The sequence below is a fragment of the Furipterus horrens genome, unplaced genomic scaffold (genome assembly GCF_987537825.1).
Source record: "Furipterus horrens unplaced genomic scaffold, mFurHor1.1.pri manual_scaffold_6, whole genome shotgun sequence".
Lineage (NCBI taxonomy): Eukaryota > Metazoa > Chordata > Mammalia > Chiroptera > Furipteridae > Furipterus > Furipterus horrens.
This window is the reverse complement of record NW_028327176.1, coordinates 167,292,177-167,312,334: the sequence shown is the minus strand read 5'-3', so window position 1 is coordinate 167,312,334 and position 20,158 is coordinate 167,292,177. Positions and strand designations below refer to the sequence as shown.

At 38.4% G+C, this 20,158-nt stretch overlaps 2 protein-coding genes across 4 annotated transcripts in view; one reads left to right on the top strand and one right to left on the bottom strand.

The window, feature by feature from the left end:
• The window catches only part of MED23 (mediator complex subunit 23), a 45,021-nt gene extending 41,622 nt beyond the window's left edge, over positions 1–3,399 (top strand). For all 3 annotated transcript variants that reach the window (XM_090279848.1, XM_090279849.1, XM_090279846.1), the window contains one exon: positions 1,716–3,399. In XM_090279848.1, the coding sequence (XP_090135974.1) occupies positions 1,716–1,883 (168 nt within the window). In that variant the 3' untranslated portion in view covers positions 1,884–3,399. The remainder of the gene's footprint in view (positions 1–1,715) is intronic.
• Positions 3,400–4,693: 1,294 nt separating this feature from the next.
• Positions 4,694–19,003, bottom strand: ARG1 (arginase 1). The gene is made up of 8 exons (XM_090279850.1): positions 18,755–19,003; positions 13,716–13,788; positions 10,097–10,271; positions 8,146–8,305; positions 6,778–6,872; positions 6,323–6,427; positions 5,985–6,121; positions 4,694–5,746 (listed from the first exon to the last, which is right to left on the bottom strand). The coding sequence occupies exons 1-8, from the start codon at positions 18,809–18,811 to the stop codon at positions 5,580–5,582; spliced, it is 969 nt and encodes a 322-aa protein (XP_090135976.1). The 5' UTR covers positions 18,812–19,003; the 3' UTR covers positions 4,694–5,579.
• Between the last annotated feature and the right edge of the window lie 1,155 nt (positions 19,004–20,158).

Sequence of the window (20,158 nt, the reverse complement as noted above, 5' to 3'; positions counted from 1 at the left end):
TTGAACATATGATGATAGACTTTTTTTGTTTGGGTCAGTGGTTTTATTACTGTTTTTTCTTTTAAGAGAAAAAGGTTGTTATCAGACCCTCTTAGACTATATGAGCATAATAAAGTATTAAAGTAAAAGTAAATGCATGTTATAATTTCTCACATTTTCCCCTTGATATTTGCAACAGAACATCTGAAAAAGGCCTAGGGGGGCTAATTAACAGTAATATCGTTAGGAAGAAACAGTACAGTATGGCTGCTGAAAAGCCCAGACAGGTGTTGTGTTATGAATGAAGGAGGACGCACGTTTCCCCGCAGTGATTAGGGTACACTGTGGGAACATCAGACAAATCACGGCATAACTAGAAGACTGAAGCCAGGGAAGTCCAGAGAGTAATTTCATGAAGGATATTTGAAGGAACTGGGAATGCTTGACTTGAACTTTAAGAGTCCTAGGGAATTGTTTATGTCCTCACTATTTGGAGGGCTGCCATTTGCATTAGGTATTCAATCTGTTCTATGTCACTTCAAAGGGCATATAAGCTCTGGTGAAGTTAGAGGGAGGCACATTCTGACTCAGCATGTAAAGAGCTACTTCCTAATAGAGCTGTCTGAAAGTGGACAGGACCTGCTTGAGCCATTACTGAGTTTCCTATCTGTGGGAAATAGTTTCGGCTGTTTCACAAGGCTGGAAACATTAAATAACCTCCCCTCCATACGTAATGTTATTTCCTTCTCTAACGGCAAAGAGAGATAAACTGATATAAAAACATATGAATCCTAGTCTACTGGATTCTTTCCTTGCAGCCAGGGACATGGGGTGGGGAGGATGTTGACTCCTTTATCAGCAGGATTGTCAAGGAAAGTTGCATGGGAACCAATATAGGTATATTTTATTTAACATATCCTTTAATTTGGGCCTAAGGCACTTTGACGCAAAGTAATTGCAGAAAGGAAAAATCATTAATGGGCTGACCTTTCCCAGCAAGGTCAAAGAGCCTTTGAGTAAAGCAAAGAAAACTATGAAACTGCTCGATGTATTTATTTCTTTAAAGTATTTTAAGTAAGAGTGGGTCTGATATTATTTAGTTTGAATTCCAAGTATAAATCAGAACTAAAAAAATTAGCTTTGTAGATATATGTTACAGACCTATGTTATTCAAAGATCTTCAAAATACAATTGTGCTTCATGCTTCTGTGAAGATGGCATTTTAAAAGGATGATCACCTGTGGCATGTGTAAAATTTCCAGTGTAAACTATGCTAGCTTTTGGCAGTGGAATTACTGGCTAGCTAAGTGTTTTTGTTTTTGTAAATACATGCAATATACATAGATACATGCTCATGCACACATATACATACATAGAATATATGTGAGGAAGAACACATAATTTTTCTCATATGAGAAAGAAATAATTTTATCTGCTTTTGTTGAAACATAAAACATGTAGATAAACTTCTCATCCACCCCATTTCCTAGTTTATTGTCTCAGGATATGTATAAATCACTTCTTGGGTGGAGGGGAACAAGGGGGAGAAAATTGGAACTGTTGTAACAATATAATCAATAAAAAACATTAAAATAAATAAATAAATAAATAAAAAATAAAATATATCTAAAAAAAAAGAAAATTTTAATTTTAATGAAAAAAAAATCACTTCTTTAAAACGTGGGAAATTAAAGTTCTCTGGTTAAAATATTTTTTCATGTGTTTTCATTTTTTAGGTAGAGAAGATTATCTGTAATTTAAAACCAGCTCTAAAACTTCGTCTTCGATTTATCACACACATCAGCAAGATGGAACCAGCTACTGTACCTCCACAAGCCATAAATAGTGGGTCTCCAGCACCTCAGTCTAACCAAGTGCCAGTGTCTTTACCAGTAACTCAGTGAAGTCAGGTGGTGCTGTGGTGAAATATTAGAGCCTCCATCTGTGAAAGTAGACTTAAATCTATTAAATCTGAACATGATCATGCTACACAGTAATGTACAAGCACTGACGTTTAGATTATTTTATTCGGTTGGCCCAAAAGTTTATTTGGTTTTTTTGGCATAAGATGGCTCAAGTAGCGCTTATTTGTCTTTAACTCCATTCAAAACAATTTTTGTTATATTGGATTGTGACAGCTGTCGCATCATCGTGCATTTTTTAAAAAGATAAAAATTGATGAATTTTTGTGTAGCCATTTTAATATTAAAGATGGAAGAAAATACACATTTTTGGCCTATTATGCTTTATTAATTCAAGAAAGGTAAAAATTAACTGAATGCCAAAAAAAGAGTTGTGCAGTGTATGGAGAAGGTGCTATGACTGATCGAACATGTCAAAAGTGGTTTGCAAAGATTCATGCTGGAGATTTCTCGCTTTACTAAGCTCCACAGTTGGTCAGTAGACCAGTTGAAGTTGTTAGCAATCAAATCAAAACGTTAATTGAGAACAACCAAGGTTATATCATGCAGGAGATAGCTGACATACTCAAAATATCCAAACCAATAAAGTTATTGGTGAAAGCGAAAAATGTATCTTTTATTTTATGGAAAAAACCAGGGAGACTTTTTCGCCAACCCAATATTTTGATTCAAGTAGTGAATCTATTTATAACTTATAACTCCCATCTCCCTGTCTGTACTTAACATCTCTAAGAGATCAAGTAAACTACACATTGTTCATATCCATAACTATTTATTAGAACTGCCTAGGAACATCGAGGTATCTGTGATCAAGACTTTCATTAGATACTCTCAATCTTTCTTATTCTAGCTTTATTTTATTATTAATGACTTATTCAGTCTTTAAATACATTGTTTTAAAGGCACCCCACATGTAGAATAGTTATTATATATCCTTTTTTACATAAATGTCTCTTGGTGTGTCTTTGGGATAAGAGATTTTTTTGTCATATAAAAAACTAAAGATTTCATTGCATTGCAGGAGTAAACAGTTTCATATTCTTTTTAAATAGCTTAAAATTTTTATGATAAATTTCCAAGTAAATGAACTAATGTTCCTAATTGAGGTAGATTGACAAGTTTTTGCCTTTGCTGTGTACTTGAACTTAACTGTATGAAATGAGCTGGAAGCGATATAAGTACATTACATAACTAGAAATGCATAAACTTAATAATTCATGCTTAAATGGTGATTCTCTAATCTCTGTTTATAAAAATAAATTAATTGCTTTTCTGGGTTGACACTCACCTGGCAGATGATGTGATTCTTTGAATTTTTATAATCTTAAAATGTTTAAATATTTATTTTTTAAATGCAGTGTACATTTTTGTTCTTTAGGGTTTGTTAAATTTTGAAAAAACTCATATCAATTTTAGTGGGCAATTGCATTAAGATTGTAAAAGATTTCAAAAGTAATTGGTAAAATCTGTCAAATAAATAAACTGTGATTGATTACTTGACATGAATGAGCGTCTGCTGTGTGCCAGGTGGGGTGCTGGCTGGGTTATAACAGAACTGGGCTACTTCTTGGGTTGTACAGTACAGTTGGTGACTGACATTAACCTAGAAGTCAGTGTACTGATATTTTTTCAAAGAAAGGATTAGTGAAGTTTGATCAACTATATTTCAAATTTTATTTCCAAATACATCTTCCGAGACCCTTATTTTCTTCATGGTTGATATTACTATAGTCACTAAACCTTTATTTGCCATGCAAGTTCAGCTTAATATTTATATAATCGTATAACTAATTTTCCAGGCTAATAATATTGTTAAAATTCTCCAGAAATTTTATGCTAGAAATGAATTCAAATGCTACTCTTAATTAACATAGACTCAATATAGTCTTCTACCTCAAGGAATATTGCTTTGAGATCCTAGAATGGAAATAATTATGACACCAGTATTATATGAATAGAATAAAGGAAATAAAAATCAATATCACTTTCTTGAGGACGTATACATTCCAGTTCATTTATTAAAAATTCTATTTCTTCTTTTCTAGCTTAAAAAATGGGAATATGATTTTCCCCAAATGGGCTTTTTAAGATTTTTTTTTTTTTTTTTTTACTTATTTATTTATTTTAAAGAGGGGAAGGGAGGGAGAAAGAGAGGGAGAGAATCATCGATGTGTCAATCAGTTGCCTTTCGCATGCCTCCAGTTGGGGACCTGGTCTGCAACCCAGGCACATGCAGACCTGGAATTGAACCAAAATGAACCAGTGACCTCTTTGGTCATAGTCTGGCACTCAGTCCACTGAGCCACACCAGCCAGGGCCCAGATGGGCTTTTTAAAGAATTATTATTAATCATAGACATTAACAGAAGGCAGAAGCAGAAGCTTTTTGGGGGTTTAGAATGCACTTGAGGGACAAAAATGCCTTTATATTCAATACATCCTGAAAGTTTTGTTGTTCTTTTGCTTGGTTGTTTTCTTACTAGTAACTTTAAAGTGGCTCTATCCAATAGGACTTTATGCGGTAGTTAAATATTCTGTATCTGCTATTCAATACAGTAGTTAGTAACTACATGTGCCCATTAAGCACTTGAATTGTGGAACTGAATTTGAAATTTTATTAAGCTTTAGATAACTACAAACGGCTACTGTATTGAACAATATACTCTAAAGCAAGATCCAGCCTAATTACTCTTATCTAAAAGTAATTCAGTTAACTTTATTTGCAAAGTCCAAATGTCAATGGTTAGGTTTAAAATTCCGTGCTGCACAGGAAAAATCAGATGGTAGAGGCTCTAACCTTTAATCATTCTTTATTTTTCAATTACAGTTGACATACAGTATTATATTAGTTTCAGGTGAACTCCCCAGTGATTAGACATTATATAACTTACTAAATGAAGACCTTGATAAATCTTGCACCCCACTGACACCATACATAGTTATTACAATATTATCGACTGTGTTCCCTACGCTCTACTTTATATGTCCATGACTTTTCTGTTACAACCAACTTGTACTTTTTAATCCCTTCACCTTTTTCACCCATCCCCCCAATGCACCTCCCATCTGGAGACCATTAAAATGTTCTCCGTATCTGTGAGTCTGTTTCTGTCCTGCTTGTTAGTTTTTGGTTTTTAGATTGAACTATTGATAGGTATTTATTGTTCATATTTTTTATCTTTTGTTTTTTCCTTCTGAAATAAGACCCTTGAACATTTTATATATACTGGTTTGGTGGTGATGAACTCCTTTAGCTTTTTCTTGTCTGGGAAGCTCTTTATCTATCCTTTGATTCTAAATGATAGCTTTGCTGGGTAGAGTAATTTTGGTTGTAGGCCCTTATTTTTCATCACTTTGAATATTTCTTGCCACTCCCTTGTGGGAGTGTGTTTATTTTTAATGCCAGCAAATTTTTATTTGGAAATGAATGTACACTTCTCTTTCTGTGAGTCTTTTTCCAAAATACAAGCTTTTTTAGTAGACAAAAATTTGAACTTCCAAATTTTACACCACGAGGGAATTAATTTATACAGTTTATACTGATTGTACCACTATTTCCTAAGACAAAACATTTTTCTGAAATACCAAGTCTATAAGAGGATAACCATAAGCTTAAGTAAATTATTAGATTTGGTAATTCTGTTATTAGCTGGGAGATTTATATATAATGTTTCCACAATTACTTAGTTGGGCTAAGGTAGTCAATAGGCTTATGGTTACCCTCCCGAGCAACACCAAAACAAGCCAAGGTTACTGCTACTGCTGTGTTAACTGTTCGAGTTATGTCTTCTGGTGTCTTCCCCAGAGATGGATTCACCTCCATTATATCTAATCCTGACAGTAGTCCTACAACAACAAAGGAAATAAGATAATGTGTTAAATAGTTGACATTTGAAGTTCAGTATCTTTGAAATATTGCTCAAGTGTTCAAAGAGGGGGTGACCAACTGAAACTACTTCAGCTCTTATATCATGTGATGGACATTCTGGAAGTGTCAACTGGGGCTTGATGTTCAGATCAGCAGGTATAAATATATATTGGCCATGTGTGTATTTGCTTCTTTACTCACTCAATTTATACCTACCTGTTTTGTAAATTTCTTCTGTAATGTAGAGACCTTCTCTGTAACTCAGACCCCCAGCGACTGGTGTGCCAGTGGCTGGTGTGAAAGCTGGGTCCAGTCCATCCACATCAAAGCTCAGATGAATTGGCCTTTTCTTCCTTTAAAGAGATGGGAAAGTAATTCAGTTTAAAGTCAGTGGGTTAATATTTCATAGACAAATACAGTTCTCACTTTGCTCTATAAAAAGGAATATCCCATTGAAGTTTCGTGATTTTGCGTAAAAGTTTCATTAATAACTTACAGTGATGAGTGTTAGTAGCAAGTTCTTTTAACAATATTTATGTTATACACAAGCATACCTTCCTAGTAGATAGCTGAGTGTTTCTTCCATCACCTTGCCAATTCCAAGTTTGTCTACTTCAGTCATTGAGAAATATTTAATACCCAGCGTTTTCAAAATGTAGCTGTGAAAGAGGAGATATTAAGATAATCTATAATTAATATGGAGGCTGACTCTATGCCCTCTTGTCTCCTTTTAAGAAAAGACCAATGTGGTAAGACATATAAAATATTTTAAGTTCTGTGAACTCAATGTCTAAATCAATATATTTGTAACAGCAAATCAATTACTATAAAAATCACCTGAATACATACACATATGTGCATATACATATGTACCTATAAATATATGTAGATATAGGTATAGATATACAGATTTGGTGCTTAAGATAATTTTTCCTCATAGGTTTGGCCAGTACACCTAGCACACAAGAGGACAAAAATGAAGGCAAATCGCATCAAGGAATAAACTTACTGTTCCCCGGGGTCCACGTCTCTCAGGCCAATATACACAATATCTTTGGCAGATATGCAGGGCGTCACCCAGGATAATCCTGGTACATCAGGGATCTAAAATTACAATGTTTCCACTTGGTTATATATGCTTCTCTTGAGCAAATCTTACACTGAAAGTTAAGTACACTTGTTGGATTGCATATGTCTTATATTTAGAACATAAATGTTTATGAATCATTAAAAAAACATACAAAATGAGGAAGGGAATGCCTGCCACCCCTGGTAGTACCCTCGATTGCTTTGGCCTTGCCCAACTTCACCGTGTGGCCCAGACCTAATTTGAATCGTTTGTCTGCGTTCAGCAGCGTTTAGCATCATTTAACCATGTGTGTGCCATTTCCACCGGGCCGCCCTTTCCAGGACCCTTCTATAAGGAAATCGGTGTGCTTCCATTACGTCCATCCCTGCTTAACTTCTCTTTCTCAATAAGGACTTAATCCAGAAGATGGCTCAGAGTGGCTGAGGGAAGTTTTTGACCAACCCTTCAGTTGCTCTTCCAATGTCCTGGAGTCAAGCATGTTTCATCTTATATATTTCAGAAAAGGAGTTTGTAGGGAGCAAGGAGGTAGTTCATCCGCTTACGATTTAGATATCTGTTTGTTCTTCTCACAAAAAGATGTTAAATAATAAACCATTGTAATCTGCATTTAAAACTCCAGTTTTGAGAAGGTCCTGTGATGTGGAGGGGACACTTGGTAAGAATGAGAGGCTGTGTGGCATGTGATAGAAAAAGGTTGGCATTAGGAGACCAGTTGTGGCCCTTGCCTGACTCTCAACTATGCTTGGCATGTGATCTTGGGTGAGTTGGGTTAACCTCTGAACCTCTGCTAACTTGCTTATGAAGGATCGTAGTCTGCCCCACCTACTAAAAAGGGTAATGTAGGAATCCAAAGGAGCCCTACTGGTGTGGCTCAGTGGATTGAGCACCAGCCTTGAACCAAAGCATCGCTGGTTTAACTCGCAGTCAAGGCACATGCCTGGGTTGCCGGCCAGGTCCACAGTTGGGGCTACGTGAGAGGCAACCCACACACTGATGTTTCTCTCCCTCTCTTTCTCCCTTCCTTCTCCTCTCTCTCTAAAAATAAATAAGTAAAATCTTTTTAAAAAATCAAAAGGAAATATATGAAGTCAGTTTGCAAACTCTCAAGAAAGGGAGAGGTACAGAACCTCCCCAACTTTATTCTCCAACCTTTTGCTTATTGGCTGCCAAGAAACTGGTTTGAGATTCCACCAAGAATAGGATGGCAGAGGAATCCTTCCTTCCCTCCACCTCCTGAACTGCCCCTAAGGTGATTAGTTGGTAATGGAACACCAATCAGCCTTTTACCTTTCCCTTGAGTTCCTTCAGGAGGAAAGACACAGGTTGTCCATGCAAGTTCCCACTCGAGGTTGTCTGTGGAGTGTTGATATCGGCATGGGCATCCACCCAAATGATACACAGATCCGGGTGGACCCTGGCATGGCCAGAGATGCTTCCAATCGCCAAACTTTAAAGGAGAAAGTTTTTGAACATCAGATTTGCAGTATCATAACTTATATCCTATTTCTTTTTCCTTTTTTTTTTCTTTACACATTAACTCAATGCTTGTACTTAATTTTTCTTTCAGTCAAAATGGCTGATATTCCTCATAGCTTTTGAAATCAGAGATGCCAATTAAACCATTATAACTACAGAGAAAGTAGTTTACACTTAATACTTAATAAGAAGTTATAGCTACATGGAGGCATCATTAAACCACCTTCTAGTAAAATTGTAAATTATAGTTACACCAAAAATAAAATATGTGTAAAAAAACTAGCCATACAAAGAATTTCTTAGCATGAAACTAGTCCATTTTCAAGGTTTTCTCCACTCTCATTTCTCCTGGTAAATGCTGAATTCACCTAAGTGAATTATGACAGAGTCCTTTCATTTTTCTTAAAATCCAATCGTTTACATTGGGGAGCAGCCCTCAGAGGTGCTAACATTCACTTCAGTTTGATAGCTCAGGTGCTCACTCACTCTGTTCAACAATGGGATCCTCCACTTAGCTCTCTTCTCTCCTGCCACACATTTAAGCACCCCAAGCTCCAGAAAATCTGCCTGAATGCAACAGCTAAGTAACATCTTACACAAAAGCTAAAAGATTAGAATTTGCCATACGATGCCCTTCTTCTCCTACTTGTGAATGTTCTGAGTATCATTCAGAATCATGCACTTCTCGCTTCTAAAGTGGAAGCAATGGTGCCTTGATATTCAGGTATTGATTATTCAGCTGAATATTAGTTTTCCTTTTAGGTTTCTTGTTGTTTTTTCTTTCTTTGCCACTTCTAAATTGTCCACTTAAATATTTTCCACATAAAATAGAAAGCAAGCTGCAATTCTTCAACTGCTGTTTGTCTTAGAAGTCCTAGTAACAGTTCGACTTTAGAGAAGAAAACTGAGGAGAGGGAAGTAATGGATTCCTGCATGGAGAGCCCTTGTGGTATTTATACTTTTGATCTAATCATACTTCTGGTAACATATTTCAGGAACTTGAAAGTTAACATTAAAGAGGCTCATGCACAAAAACTATCTTTGCCATATTATTTGTAATGCTGAAAATTTGAAAATAACCTGAATATCAGATAACATGGGTATATACAGTGATATAGTACCTCAGTGAAAAATTATGCAACAGTAGAAAATATGTTTATATATCATGAAGATAAGGAAATTTCTACTATAGATTATGAATGAAGCAGGTAACCACACCTTAAACAAAATCATGTAAAAGGGAAAAACTTCAACAGGAAGGAAAATATGCCAGATTTTCAATCCCAATTGAAAAGCTTGTTAGGGAATTACAGGTACCACTGTTTTTGTTTGTTTGTTTGTTTGTTTGTTTTCCTTTTACATGTGTTTCAAAAATTGTATAATTATTACTTTTGTAATGGAAAACAATTTTAAAGGTTGACCTACTGGGGTGTTCCTATTATCAGTAATCAAGTACAAAAAGTTGACCATGAATTTCCTCCGTGCTTATTTATTTAGAAATGTAAGCCTGTGCTGAACATGTTACTGAAATTCATTCATATTCCATGTCCTTTCTGCTGTAATAAAGATAATGCAAGACTTCAAATAGAGCTAAGTCTGTTTCCAAAATAAAGCAGTAACCAATAAAAAAGTTTTTAAAGGCAGAAAATGTGGTGTAAGCTATTGATCAGCGCTTTCACTTCCATATGTTCTCTCTTCACATGGTTTTGACTATATGTCCTTCATGCCTTTTGGGCCAGCCTGGCTCGTCATTGAACATCACCTGTGGTCTCCACCCAGCACCACGCTGACCCTTCCGTTCTTCTTGACTTCTGCCACCATGCTAGCGAGCTGCTCATTCGCTTTTCCCACCGACCGTGGGTTCTTCACAATTTGAAACGGACTGTCATTAGGTACGTCTGCAAAGGGCAGGTCCCCATAATCTTTTACGTCACATTCTATAAGTAAAATAAAAAGTTGCAGGTTACTAAATAAAAATGGAGATGACAAAACAGCCTGTGCAGGATGATTATAAATTTACAAAACAGGTGTGTTTTCTAAAGTGTAAGTGCAGAAAAAGTCTGAACAGACTGGAAAAGTTGTGAAGGTGGAAACTGTGCCTACTTTTGCCTGATGTTATCACCTCAGCAGGGCTGCACGCTGGTGCCTGCTGTGCACGCATTCTCAGGAAATACACTACTTGACCCCATCCAGTCAGGCTATAAGTACAACAGCTATTGGGTGTCCTTCTGGTTTGGGGTTAATGGCTGGTGTCACTGACTTTGTCTCTGTCTGGGCTTGAGTGCTTTTTACTTTTCTACAATAAGCGTGTATTTTATTTGTAATAAAGAACTAAACTATTTTTTAATAGAATACATATATATGCACAGAAGAAAATACACCATAATTTTATTAGCAATCCTTGGCTTCAATCGAATCTGTCACCTGCTGAAGCAGTTCAGCTCCCTCTTCTGTCCACGGTGCCCGCCTCTCAGTGGTGTGGTCAGAATTCAATAAGGGTACAAGATTACCATCAATTGTAACATTTCAGCAAGCTCAGGAAATAAAGGCTTTATTATTATATTTATTAAATAAGGCAACCCTAAGTTCCTAAGGACCTGAGTGCACTTCCTAAAAGGCCCAGCATTAGGCCTCAAGTAAAACTGTGAGATGGACGCAGTTCAGTGTGCTGAACTAACTGGTCATTGTGTGGGGGATTTATTCATGTCTGTGTGTACCCATGACTCAGTAACACCATCAAGAGATTTAATCTGAAATAAAATGTGACCAAATTATGCTTTTTAACTGATGAACTAGTCCAATTCATTTACCCAGCATGTCTGCTCTCTATTGGGATCGCTCTCTCTCTCTCTTTAATTTATGAAATATAATTCTTATTTACTAAAATGTGTTTAAGTGTACTGGTCAATGATTTTTAGAAATATCTACAGTCTTTGCACCACCACCACAATCCACACTTAGAACAGGTCCACTACCCCTCTAAGCTCCCTCATGTCCCTTTGCAGTCCAGAAACTGCCCCTCTCCTTCCCACAGTGGTTGTATCATTATTATACAGTCTCATCAGAAATATCTGAGGGTTACAGTTGGTCCACAGCCTCACCATCACTTCATCAGAGTTTTGTTTGTTTGTTTAAAGATTTTATTTATTTTTTAGACAGAGTAGAAGGGAGGAAGAAAGAGAGGGAGAGAAATATTGGTGTGTGAGAGCTACACTGATTGGTTGCCTCTCTCACACCCCCAACTGGGGACCTGGCCCACCATCCAGACATGTGTCCTCCACATATCTTTTGGCTCACAGGCTGGAGCTCAATCCACTGAGCCACACCAGCCAGGGCTCCTCAGAGTTTTCTATAATAAAGATGATATTTACTTTAGCTATACTTTTAAAATGCAAAGTATTTTTCATTTGGATATTCACATATACAAATATGTGTGTGTGTGTGTTATAATATGAGTAATAATACACACACATTAGTATTATTAGTGTTTTTTTTGTTTATACTTCCCATGTTTATTAATAGCAGTGGTATAACTTAATATTCCCTTATTATTTCTGATATGACAGTGGATTTCCATGGGCATATTTTTGGAGAGCTTAGGCCTCCTCTTAAAAGAAAAATAACTATCAGCTCTTGTAACAACCAACGGAAATGAACTGCTCCATCTGGTGGAAGAAAGTGCCTGGAGAGAAAGGCAGAAACTGGAAGAAAATAAAGTGTTGATTTAATAGTCCATTCTGATGCTTGTGGTAGGTGTTTGTGGATGTAGCTAGCTATCTGTCTACAAAAAGTTCTACCTTGACTCCTCAACGATACAGAAAGACATGGAATTCGGCACAGCAGTCCAGGCCTGACGGAGGAGCTGCTGAAAGCTCTACAGGTATCGCCTCCCCTCCTGATCCTGACTCGGAGGCCCCAGATCCATTCCATCCCCAATCTTTTCAAGTGGCCCAGGTTTCAGAACCAACTGAAAAGGACAAAAAAATTCCTTTCAGGCCTTCTTTGCCAGTGCTAGCGACCTCTTTCCTTGAGTCTGTCAGGCATAATTAGCTGGTGTTTCTCTGAGCCTCTATTCTCAGGACTGGAGAGGTTACTAAAAGCAGCCCCCACGCAGGTGTTTTAGGAACTATACAAGCAGCTCATACCAGACCCAATGCCTGGATGCTGAGCCCGAAGATAATAGTGGAACCAGCTGAAGCCTGCGGCAATCCGCTAGAAACTTCCTAATTCACAACTAATTGCCATGACTATGCAGCTGTACCCCCCTCTCCCTTTATCACCCAATAAAAAACTCGCAGCCTCAACATTTCACTGCTGGTGTATCTCTTCATACTGACCCGTTTCCTCTGTTGGAAAGTGAGTAAAACTTTGCTCTCTGCCTTTTTTCTCTTTGTGAATTCTTTCACTGCCAGGGGCACCGGCCACCCTAACAACAGGGATGGAAGGATGGGATCCAAGGAAACCTGTTGATGCAACAGGCCGCCCAAGTCACAGGGTCCGGGTGGCGAAGGGCTCAGAAAAGCCTGAGACTGAGCAACTAACTACCCAGTTATCCTCCTCCTTCTCTCTCGCAGAGCAGGGAAGGCCTGGATGGGGTGGAGGTGGGGGTGGGGGCGGCGCTGTTCTGCCTTCATACAACTCCTCAATGCCTCTTCCTTTACAAAGCAGGCCCTAGGAGCCTGGTTCCCCACCTGACCCATTGGAAGGAGCACACTTTCCCTTCCGAACTTGACCTACCTGAAGCCTGCCGCTTCTCCACGGCGCTAAGCCCCCACCAAGGCAAGTGGAATGGTCAAACAGAGACTCGGTGTTATTACTGTTTTATTTCCTCTTACAGGTAGGGCTCCTCTTGCTAGTAGTGCACTTCCTGCTGCCCCTTGCCCTTCCTTTCCAATCCCCCAACTCTCCTACCACCCACCCCATCCCCAGTTCTTAAACACACAGTAGTCTGGCTGGAAAGACAAACAGCTGAGTAAATGAACAATACTATTGCGCATTTTCCCCATGTGCTGCTTTTTTAAAATAGAGTGTGTATCTAAGCTTATAGCCAGAGTTGCAGTTCTGCAGTGCAGATGTCATTCCAAACACGCCCAATGTTAGCAAGAGCCGGCTTCTCCCTTCAGAGTGGGAAGGGAAACGCAGCTAATCATCTTTCAACTTAAAAATTACCTTGCCCTGAACAGCATGGCTCTGTTAGTTGAGTGTTGTCCTGTAAATGGAAGGGTTGTGGGTTTGATTTCTGGTCAAGGCACATGCCTGGGTCTCCCTCCCATCCCCAATTGGGCATGTGTGAGAGGCAGCTGATAGATGTTTCTCTCACACATCAACGTTTCTCTCCCTCTTTCTGAAAACTAAATAAATAAGATATCTTTTAAAATTACCTTGTTCTGTAAGTTTCTCAAGCAGGCCAGCCTTTCTCAATGCTTTGGGACCTTCTTCTACTCCTCCTCGTGGCTGAACAATTAAAAAATAAAGTAATTCTTAATCATCAGATGCACACAATAGGAAGCTCTTAAGTATATTTAATCAACTGAATAGTAACTTATGATTTATTGAGTTCTTACAGAGCCAGGAATTTACACAATCTCATTTAATTAACACAAGAAGGTAGATTGCATTACTCTTAGGTCAAATACAAGGATCTAGAATCACAAAGTTTATATAATTTTCCTCCAGGCATGCAGCTAACAAGTGGCAGAGCCTGAAGGCCTTACCCAGGTCCCTGCATCTCCTCTGCCCATCACCCCATGTTACCCCTGTAGTAAACATTTATTTTGTGCAAAAGCACTCTGATAGATGGAGATACAATTATTAAAAGGAGAGGGTCTTTAAGTAACTCATAAGCTAATAGGAGATTTGGATATTTAACCTCAATTACAGTACTTGGAGATTTGCTTCAAGCCAAATACTGTATAAAATGTCATAACAACAAAAACAGGATGCTCCTAACACTGCCAGACCCAGAGGGTATCAGGTGGAGCCGATGACATTTCAGTTTAGTGTTGCAACATGAGTTCAGGACAATGGGTGGGGTGATGGAGAAATTTGTAAGCCAAGGGAACAGCTTGAGTAAAGGCATTTTTAAAATGTGGCACAGGAGAGAGCTAATGCAGGTCCTCACAGCAGTAAGGGGGGAGGGGGGGTGTCTTGGGGACAAAGCAGGCAACAAGGAAAAATCACCCAGGAGCTGGCTGAAACCACAAAGACAACCTGGTATTTCAACTTCTGACCTGCTTAATGAACAGAGTGAACGAGAATTCTACCCTTGCTGTTTTTACATCAGGGAAGCTAACCTACTTCCTCTTGGCAATAAACCTTATCCAGCCTTCTGGTACATTCGTGATCTAAAGAAACAGTTCTTTTATGTATCTCTCTGATTCTAATTTCCAACCAGGTTTCTACATACAAAGTTATTTCCTGTTTTCAGAGGAGAAGAGGTGCCAAAAGACGTGTCTGTCCCTGGGATTGGACCGGGGCACCAAACGAAGCAAATACTTCTTCCCAATTCAAATTAGCAGAGGACTTGCCCTGGCTGCCCAGCAAATCCTCAATTCAGGTTCCTGTCCCTGGCAGCAAGGAACCCCAAGCACTCTGCCTAACACATTTTGCTCCTTTATTCTATTCCCTTTCACCTGACTTTCCCCACCTCCACTTCAATCAAGTGGATAGAATTTCTCATTCTTTACACCCCCATAGAGTGCCGCTTGGCTCAAATTTTGCCTTTGGTTTTGTGTTAGGTTTTGGCCTGAGTTTCTTTATACTAACAGTTAGTAGATGCTCAAAAAACTGTCAGTTTGATAAACTTCACTGGCCTTTCCCCCTCTCCCTTAAAAACTTTAGAACAAATCTTATGGACATTTTTGCTGACACTGTATTTGCCCTGACACAGTCAATGGATTTTTCCAGAGTGACCCTTGCTAGCACTCTTTTTTATTTCTTTGATTCAAATTGTTTCTCATGACCAGTCCTTTCTTATCGCTTGCTTTACGTCCCCTAGAGGGGTTGTTACCTTCGGCCTTACGCCAAGGTCCAAGGGCCACAGCATGTTCATGCCATTTCCTTCTTTCTCCCTCTCGTCCTTCCTTCCTTCCATTTCCCTTGCTCCTTTTGTCAGTTACTTCAATCCCATATTTTTTAGAACCCGCCCAAGAATAAGTGAGCATATTGGGGATTTTGCAATTGACCCCAGCATTTAAAAAACCATTTCTGTGTTAGCAAAATGTGGTGGGCACACAATGCCATCTACAGATTAGATATCTCAGAAATGCGCACTTGAAACCTATATGACCTTCTTAATCAATGTTGCCCAAATCAATATAATAAATAAATAAATAATAAGATAAGATAAATAGAATATAGTGTAAAAAAAAAAACAGAAGCCCTGCTGAGCTCTAGGTGTACCTAAGGGTAAGGGTTCTTAGCATGTGGTCCTGGAGGAGCATCAGGCAGTTTGTGAAACAACTGATCGTTTGCAAACTAAATATATATGTGAAAAGAAGAGAGAACCATTTCTGTGTCAGCAAAAGTACCCCGTGTTCTGGTAAAGACCTTTGACGTGTTCCCAGGGTAAGCGAAGCAGTATTTACTGACAGTTCAAATGCAATTTGGGTTTCTAACCTCTGACCTGTCCTGTTTGGTTTTGCAATAGAAGCCAGAGTGCAAAGCAAGAGTTCAAAACTAAGAGGAGTATGACTCTGCCTGGGTGAAAAAAGAGAAAGTCCTGAGAAACTTGGAGAAAATTCCATTTAAAACAATGACAACAACAAGAAAATAACCTTAAGAGTTTCAATTTACACTTGTCTCGTTTCCTTTTGGTTTTTGTTCCCCCTCCTGTTTACAGATGGATACATATGTAAGTCTAAGTTGTCTGTAATCTTATTGTATTTACCAGAATGAGTGTGACCATGTAGGGAAAAACATGTATTTCAATGTTACTGTCATCCTTTGGCAGTCTAGGAGTTTCTTAAATCCATTAGTCCTGCCAGTGTTACCAACTTACAGTCAGGTTTTCTTTCTTTCACTTTTCTTTATTCCTGCCTCAAAGAAAGGTACACAACAGATTCTTTAGTCCATTAACTAACACTTTTATAGAATTATTAAAGGCCATAAAAGTATGAATCATTCACAAAGTCGCATAAAACAATCACGTGTAGATTATTCAAACTCAAAGAACTCTGATAGTTGATGCCAATTTATGAAATTTTTCTAGGCACTCATTACATAACTAAGTAAATGTGTTTTCTTAAAATTCCTTCTCTGTGTACATACACAGTAGCACTAAGCGATAAGAACACGGAAATAGCCGTAAGTAGATAAGATGCAGAAATAGCCCATTTCCATTCAAATAAAAATATTTCCTTTTTAAAAATATGAGGAAATTGTATTTTTTATTTTAAAAATTTACTTAACTTACTCTGGGTTTTCAAAGACCCAAGTTCCAATTCCAGCTGCACCACTCCACCGGCCAATCAGTGTGACCTTGGCTAAGTTACATCACATTCCTATGCCTCAGTTTCCTCACCTATAAAGTGAAGACCATAACTGTAACCAGCTCATAGGACTGCTGTGAGAATCAAATTAGATAGTACTCATAAAGAACTTGACTGCTGCACCTGCTACAGAGTAAGCGCTCAAAAATGATATCTTATAATTTTAAAAAATGAATGCATTTTAAAAATAAAATTGGAATGAGGGAAAATATTCTACATGGAGTGTTGTTCTTTCAAATACAAGTTCAGTATTGTTAATTTTGACTTCTACTTTTGTGGGTTTCTCCTGTTAAGCACAGACAACACTTACACATAAATTCGCTCGGCACAGGAGAGAAGAAAGCAGGTGACTGTATATACAGTTCATGGAGCTGAGTCACAAAGGAAGAAACGGAGCCATATCACTGAGGACAAGAGGACAAGCAGCAGATGCATGTTTTTACCTTTGTGTTCTAATGAGAAGTGGATCACATCTCTTTAGAAAACTTAAAATACGGTCTTCCTATGTGAGCTTAATATTTTATTTTATCTTTATTTATTGATGAGAGAAAGAAAGAAGCATTGATTTGTTGTTCCACTTATTTATGCATTCATTGGTTGATTCTTATATGTGCCCTGACTATGGATCAAACCTGTAACCTTAGTGTATTGAGATGATGCTCTGACCAACTGAACTACTTGGCCAAGCTAATATTTTATTCTAATAAGAAATTATCTCAGTGGAAAGAGAAAATAAAATCCCCAAACTTAATTTCTAGAAAACTAAGTGGTGAAGAGAAATTTCAAAGTGGTTTGAGCCCTGTGCTGGGGGAAAAGAGGAGAGACAAAATACTGCCTCAACACAAACTATATAATAATTTACTTCTTCAGAAAGCCTCTCTGTCACTTCTCTGGAATTCTGCCATCTAAGCCTTGTAAGCACAATGTTTGGCCCAGACATCGAGCACCAGGACTTTTTCAGGCCCTCTGCAAGACGGTAAGGCACACTCTGAAGTACTGATTTTCAAGGGGAAAAGGCTCTCAAAACTTCTGGGGGTGCTAAGAACCAGTAAAGTGGGCAGTTTCCTCCACAGGATTGTAGACTTCTCACTCTTGGTGGAAAGAATGTAGTAAAGCAGCCCTATTCACCTTAGCTATGAAAAACAGATCTCCACACTGCTAGGAATTGGTACCCACAGAGAGGATTTTTCTTCCAAAGAACTTTCTACATTTAACTGGAAGTTAGCATTAATTATCCTTACTTTGTAAGATGAAAAAATAACAGGCAGTGAGAAAAGACTATTTTTCAAGATGTCAGAAGATGAGTTTCAAATTAATTTTTAGCTCCCCAAAGTATGTGTGTAGTATTACCTTATCTGGTCCACAAACCACAGATGAATGTATTAATAATGCCTCAGTCATATCAAGATTCACTGGGTACATTTGACATTATACCTACAGCAGAAGACTGTCTTCCTCCAGATGGAGCTGTTCTAAGAGTTTCCATCCCCATCCTAAAAAATAGCCAGCTACGTACTTACTGCAAACCCTTTTGCTTCTCATGCTTCCCAGGAGCTGCTGACCTCAATCAGCAAGTCAGCTGCCGTCTTCTGGGGTTTGGTGGTGGCCAGGGAGAAAAAACACACACAAGGGGCCCAGGCAGTGAGCATTTGAGCAATGCTTCACTCAGGAAGCAGGCTCAAAATATGAGGGAAATTTAGTAGATCTGAATAAAATTAGTTGTGTCTGAGCTTAGAAGCCACAAGTATAAGTGGGTTTGTGAGCAAAATGGTACAATATTTCAAAATGGTGAGACAATGTTGAACTGGATACTATTTCAGGACCAGCTTGTATCAGGGAACTTAACTAACCAGACAATAACATGCTACTAATTTTAAAGACCGAAACTTTCTAATAAATTCCAGCTATTCAAAGCCAGGCTTTTTACTCACCTGTCCTTTTGAGAAAGGAGCTCCAACGATCCCTATGGATTTTGACTTAGAACTCATGCTCTGATGCTTCTTGTCACTGCACCCGAGTTCTCCAGTCAGTCACCACTCTCTGCAATCCTCAATGACAAAAGGCACATATTTTTTCCCCCCACTTATAATTGGGTTGGATCTGTTTACTTTATTCTAATAAGGAAGATGGGCTCCACCTACTGAACCAAAGAAAGATAGTCAACTGGAAGTCTCACAAGTTCTTCATATGTGGAACAACCATAAATCCTCCAAATCCCGGATCTCCGATTAAGTGAGATTATTTATGTCACCAGTTCACGGCCACCTGACAAATCATCTAGGGTAATTCCTGTCCTAATCACAATCTTTATTTATTAACCATAATAATTTCTAATCATAATCAATTCATCATTATCGCATAAAGAGGGCATGGTTGTGTAAACTCGAGGAAGGGCACTTACTTCCTCCAGGCTTTGGTGTCCTTCTGTGTCAAAAAGGGCTGGGACCAGAGAGATGACCTCTCACATCCCTTGCAGCCCTACCAGCCTCAGTGCGGGTTTCACTCGCTAGGATTAATGGTTAACCAATGAGACATATGTTATACAACACTAGGGTACAGTCTTTGGGAAAACAAACAACTTTCTTTTTTGCTTATTACTTTAAAAAAATCTTAATTGCCTCATTAATAACCCAGAGCTGTTACTATACTAATTTTTCAATATGGTGTGTAGGGAAACAATAGTTTTCAGAATAATACATAATCAAGATATAGAAGTAAAAGCAGCCAATACTGAGTTTTTCTCATGTGCCCGCCGCTGCTCTGTGTTGGATTATCTCATCTAATCCTTATACCAACTTTGTGTCAAGTCTCCTCGTTAGTGTCATTTTACTGGTGAAGAAACTGAACCTCCGAGAGGCTGCCAAATGTCACGGACAGTTTGTAGAGAAGAGCTATGAGTCACTCTTAAGCATTCTGAATCCACCTAACCTCTGGGTTTTATAGTTGAAACACAAGCCACGTGTCAAATATGTGTGCCTGTCAAATCTGTGAGGGAAGTTATTTATTGTCATTGAAGAAGCCCAGGAGTCTTAGCACTTTTGTAGAGGATTAGAAAATACACAAAATTCGAGGAACTAAGTCTCTAATGTGATTTCAGGGAGCCATTTTGTTCGGTGCATTGGCAAGACTCTTTAAATCAAATACGGGAAGAATGGGCCTGTTCCTGGAACACCTGAGTTTATGAGAATGTTCAAACTGAATGATCCCTGGTAAGTGGCCTTGTCATGTCTCTGGGCAGGAGATATGCTAGAAGCGTAAGCAGAGTGGCTGGCCGCGGCCGAAGGCTCGCTCTCAGTGTCGGGCTCATGTCCTTCGCTCTATGCTTATAGCCACCT

Bases quoted from the DNA above. Each gene is read 5' to 3' on its own strand.
- ARG1 (XM_090279850.1), bottom strand. From the start codon at position 18,811: ATGAGTTCTAAGTCAAAATCCATAGGGATCGTTGGAGCTCCTTTCTCA. The intron at 10,272-13,715 runs GTAATTTTAAAA...TTTTACTTATAG, and splicing joins TGAGAAACTTACAGAACAAG to AATGTGACGTAAAAGATTAT. The intron at 6,873-8,145 runs GTAAAAGGCTGA...TTGTAATTTTAG, and splicing joins TGAAGGAACTCAAGGGAAAG to ATCCCTGATGTACCAGGATT.